This window comes from Stegastes partitus, unplaced genomic scaffold, assembly GCF_000690725.1.
Source record: "Stegastes partitus isolate 25-593 unplaced genomic scaffold, Stegastes_partitus-1.0.2 Scaffold154, whole genome shotgun sequence".
In the NCBI taxonomy this organism is placed as follows: Eukaryota; Metazoa; Chordata; class Actinopteri; family Pomacentridae; genus Stegastes; species Stegastes partitus.
This window is the reverse complement of record NW_007577885.1, coordinates 1-5,239: the sequence shown is the minus strand read 5'-3', so window position 1 is coordinate 5,239 and position 5,239 is coordinate 1. Positions and strand designations below refer to the sequence as shown.

Below are 5,239 nucleotides of genomic sequence, written 5' to 3'. Positions count from 1 at the left end.
GTCTAAAAACTGGGTTTGAAGTACGTTGTTCTTGCCCTGCTACAGGAGGAGGTGCGGCCCACCACAGAGCTGGTCCAGTCTCTTATTGACACACATGCCACCCTGGATGCCAAGATGGCTGCCAGTAAGGTGTCTCTGTTCAGCGACTCTGCAACCCTGGACCCGACAGACATCCACGAGCAGAGCAGGTATGACACCTCAAAGCTCAACTCTATCTCTTCATTTTTTTTTTGCACAACTACACATGATTAAATGAAACAGGAGCTTCCAAGTTAAAGGGAAAGTGGTGAAAAAGGTAAATAATCCTGATGGCACTGAAAGAGGAGAAAAGAGAAAAATGGTTCTCAGACAAGTTGCAGTTTCTCTGTTTGGTCATCTCTGACATATCACATTGTTTTGAGGTGTCTGTAAGTCATTAACTCTCACACCCAATTTATATGAGTCAGTAGGTGGATTTTCAGATCAGATCTTTGAGAGGACTGAACAATTCTTGTTAATGTCGATATGTTCAACTGCAGAAAATAAGAAAAACACTGCAGTATTTGACCAAGACACTAAACTGTTCTTGTTTTTTGTGTTTGCCAGGGAACAGGAGGGACTTCGAGAGAAGTCTGTTTGGGATCCCGAGACCCAGAGAGAGAGGAGGAAGGTCATCTTCACTGAGGGGGACGAGGAGGATGAGGGGGATGAGGATGAGGATGTCAGTGGATCTAGCGATGATGAGGCTGATGAAAGTGAAGATGAGGAAGATAACAATGAGGAAAACTTGTCCACATTTCTTAAAGAGGCAAGACTTAAATCCACAAAAGCCACAGCAGGTGGAGCTCCGCCATTGAAGAAACAGAAGCTGGGAGAGAAGGAAGGAGAGGGGGGAGACGTGGAGGAGGAGCTGGCGTATGCAGACAGTGAAGACGAGCTGGAGAATAGCTCAGAGGAGAGTGAATCAGAGGGGGAGACTGGGAGAGCACGAGACTCCGGACACTGTTCTGAAGAAGAGGAGGGAGAAAGTGATGATGAAGAGGAGGAAGATGACGAAGAAGATTCTGATGATGAGTCAGTGGAAGAGGAGGGGAGTGCAGCTGATGGCATGGTCAACAAATTAACAGCAAGTGAGAGTGAAGAAGAAGCAGAACAGGGTGTGTACACAGTTTGTTTATCTTTGAATTTTCTTTCAGTTTTGTTGTAAATTTTAGAAAAGATAAGGCACCATCCTCCTTTATTCTTCTATATAATAACTTAAAAACTTAACTTAAATAATGATGAAGCTTTGGTCTGTAGAAGCTTTCGATCATGTCATATGATCTCTGGAGTTTATCCAATTGTCTTGGAGTTGCAGATGTTCACAACCATTATTCTGAAACAGTTAAACTCTCTTGTTGAGTCCCTTCCACTAATTTTGTAATAATGCTGCCTTCGATCTCATACTTTATAAAATTATGTATATATTTACTACTGTAAGATACAAACATGTTACTGACTTGAATATGTTCTGCTGTAGTGCCACATGCCATGATAATTAATGATAGTGACAGAGAAAAGCCAGAGATCTTCAGACCTCTTGTCCATGTTGGCCTTAAAACTGATGTTTCAAGTTTATTAAGAACCTTTCAAAAAATGTTGTGATCAAAAAAGGTCCAGAACTACTGAATGTTCCTTCTGGTGCTTGGTTTCTTAAGCATTAAAGATGTTGATCTGTATTCTTATTTAACTTTAACTCAAAAGCAACCTGAGGTTCAGGGACTTTGTGTGTCCCCCTTAAATTTGCTTCACCTCTCTTCTGTTTGTGTCTGCAGGAGCTCTGAGGTGGAAGGAGGGTCTGCAACAGAAAGCATCAGAAGCATTTCTACGGCATCAAGAAGCTGCCCCCAATCTGAGAAAACTGGTTTATGGTTCAGGTATTCCTTGTCTCCAGGCGCACGTACACATTCATTCACAGGACTGTGCAGTAAAAATAAAGTGAGAATGTTTATAAATCAGTCAACTGCATACAAAGCGCAGCAAACAGGATGTGAGGTGTGAGTACCACTTCTTTAATTTATATCTTTAGTTCTTCAAGATATTTAGCAGGTGGTTTGTTCCAAACATTACTTTCATGTAATCCCAGACTGACTCCTTGATGTTTAGATCAGGGTTCTGCTGCAGGACTCCTTGATACTTTTGTGGTGCTCATAGTTCTTAACGACTGGACATTCTGGTTCAGCTGCAGAATGAACTGTGGATGATCAGAAGCCTCTGTGATGATATTACATGATGGATAAGAGTCCGCCTTTTTTCTCGAAACAAATGCAGTCCATAATCTGTACGGAGCCTCTGTCATTCTTCACTGAAGACAATCGTCCCGTAGCTCTCCAGCCCTTTGACAATACAGTCATGACTTGATAATCCGACCCTTAACAATCTCAAAACCTTGCTATCCGGCAGGTTTTTAAGGAAAAACGAACGGAACCCATAGAAAATATCCATAACATACCGACAGCCTTGGATTCTGACTCCGACGTGACATTTTATGTCACAGAGCGTGCTCAGTGTGGCGGAAGTAAACACGGATGGGAACGGTGGAGCGTATCTGCCACTCTCCTGCTGCTGCCACAGCTGATGGTGGAAACAGAACTGTGACCACTAACTAAACTGGCATCAGCAGCCAAGTACCACCTGTGCGTTCCGGCCACTTCCACCCAGTCAGAGCGTACCACCAGGGTGTAAGTGGCCGGAACGTGCACAAGCTCACCCGTCAATTAGGTGTAAAATCCAGCGCTGCGTAGTGTTCTAACAATACGCTAGTTGTTAGAACAACTAAAAACAATAAATATTAACAACAAATTACTCTTCATCAAGCCCTCCTTGTATCTCGACCTCCGTCTTGACAATCTGACAGCCTTGCTATCTGACGTAAAAGAAGGTTTTACATTTAGTGTCAGATTATCGAGTCACGACTGTACTTTTGTTTTAGACTCATATTTCACACTGTTAAACAGTCCAGAGCACCTGCTGTCATTTCCTGCACCCCAATTCTTGTGTTTTTGTGCTTTACTTGGTATCCACATGTGAGTTTGTAAATGGCTTTTGGCCATTTCTTTGATGAAGTCCACTCTGGCCCTGTTCACATCAAGCATTAACATTAACTGTTTACTTGTGATCTGATCAGGATTTGGGAATACTTGGCGCACCATTTACAGAATATGTATTAAAATGTACTTTTAAAAACATAATGTAAGGACAGTTCATAGTTCAATGTTGTGAAACAAATCAACCAGCTGCCCCAGAAACAAATAACAGCTTTGTATTTACACTAACCACATGATGAATATGAATATTATTAATAGACTAGTGTTTTATTAGAAGATGAAGAAAAAATGTAAGCAATGTATAAATGTTTCAGAGTTTATGTGACAATCCCTGGTCCTCTTTGTTTTGCAGTCGTCGAGGCAGATGATTCTGAGGATGAGGAGGAGGAGCTGGGAGGCCTGTTTCGAGTCAGCCGTCCTCAGAAGAGCAAAAAGTTTCAGGCCAATGCTCGGGACAGCTCCTGTTTCTACCCCGACGCCTCCCACAACTGGGACTTGGAAGAGGTACAGTAGTTCCTAACACACTATTCTTAGTTGGACAGCTGTTGATCTTAGATTCCTCATGTGCTACTGATCTGAAAAGAAATTGTAAAAAAGAATTCATTGAAATGAAGCTTAAGTGGGTCAATGTGTTTTCTTTTTTAGATGCTGAACTCGATCAGGGATTGCTTTGTAACTGGAAAGTGGGAGGAAGGTCAAGATGCAGCCACGCTGCTGAAGGAGGACGGTAAGAAGAAGCTGATAGTTAAGATCAGTACTAGTTCTGTTCACTGTAGAAGTTGAAGATACAAGAAAAACACTTTGAGTTGAATTAGGGTCATTTAAATACATTTTAATGATGGTTTGTGACCAATTTGATGGACTTGATGGTTTTACTGTTAAAATGTAAAAAGCATGTTGTGTCAACATCATTTCATGTGTGTACTTGGTTGTTTTGCTCTATTTAGAGGAGCTTTATGGTGACTTTGAAGATCTGGAAACAGGAGAAGTCCACAAGGGCCAAACTGGACAGCAGGATGAGGCTGAGGTATGAGATGTGATGGTTTGGATATCAGCATTGTTGTGGATGCAGTGTTAGGATACGCTGTTTCTGACTTGTGCTGTGTCACAACACAAAACTCTACAATACTCTTTGATCACTAAAAGTGAAGGGTGCTTTCATTAATATTACTTGTAGTAGTTTTTAGCAGTTATATGCAGTAACAACAAAAAATATCTGTACAATAAACAAAACAAAAAATAACTAACTCCTCTCCAGGGGGTTAGATTAAAAATAAAACATTGGTTATGAGAAGATCTTCTGCTTTAGCTTGATTAGATGGTGTTTACATCCATATAATGTTTTACTTGATGAAGGATCCATTACTGATTCAGAAAATCACAGTCAACAAGCTGTTACTCTGTCACCCACTTCCCCAGCAATGGATGCAGCTTCATACAATCAGACACATTTTATTCAGTAATGTAACTGCACTGGGTCCAGAGGGCTCCCCAGGACAGAGCTGGCCTTCTTGATCAGCCGATCAAGTTTCCCCGTCAGCAGCTGAGATGCTGCTGCCCCAGCAGACCACTCTATAGAGGAGGGCTGATGCCACCACAGAGTCATAGAAGGTCCTCAGGAGCGCCCCCTGGACCCAATAAGATCTACTATATCCCATAATATATGTGTTGTACTGACTTCCAAACAGCAAGGAGTCAGAATTGATCCTGTAGGTTTGTTGTGTGTGAAACCCTGGAAGTTATTGGTTATTGGTCCACCACAGTGTCAAGGTAGAAATACTCAGCCATAGTGTTTGCTGCTCATTTTGCTCCTGATGTGTCTTCTAGTGTATAAAACACCACATGGACATGTTAAAATGTGATTTTCAGCAGAGGAAGTCTTTTAAATAAGATTTAAAACTCTTGTCGACTGATTAACACCTTTTCGTTTTCACAGTTGAGCAATGATTTTTCTTGTGCACCTTGTGACCGACAGAATAGTGAGAGCGATGACGACAATGATGATGAAGGTGAGGAGAGCCTGGTGAAGGTGGACGATGATGAGGTCCAGAAGAACAAACGTTTGGAGAAGAAACGCAGGCTAAAAGAGCGATTTGATGCAGAGTACGATGACGACGACGCCACTTACTTTGATGACTTGAAGGAGGAGATGCAGAAGCAGGCTGAGGTAGACC

At 41.9% G+C, this 5,239-nt stretch overlaps 1 protein-coding gene across 1 annotated transcript in view; it reads left to right on the top strand.

The window, feature by feature from the left end:
- The window catches only part of bms1 (BMS1 ribosome biogenesis factor), a gene marked incomplete at its 3' end in the record, with an annotated part of 11,297 nt that extends 6,065 nt beyond the window's left edge, over positions 1 to 5,232 (top strand). Inside the window, exons 7-13 of the mRNA XM_008279333.1 lie at positions 22 to 188; positions 586 to 1,136; positions 1,794 to 1,895; positions 3,418 to 3,569; positions 3,711 to 3,792; positions 4,013 to 4,092; positions 5,041 to 5,232. Of these exons, the coding sequence (XP_008277555.1) occupies positions 22 to 188; positions 586 to 1,136; positions 1,794 to 1,895; positions 3,418 to 3,569; positions 3,711 to 3,792; positions 4,013 to 4,092; positions 5,041 to 5,232 (1,326 nt within the window). The remainder of the gene's footprint in view (positions 1 to 21; positions 189 to 585; positions 1,137 to 1,793; positions 1,896 to 3,417; positions 3,570 to 3,710; positions 3,793 to 4,012; positions 4,093 to 5,040) is intronic.
- Between the last annotated feature and the right edge of the window lie 7 nt (positions 5,233 to 5,239).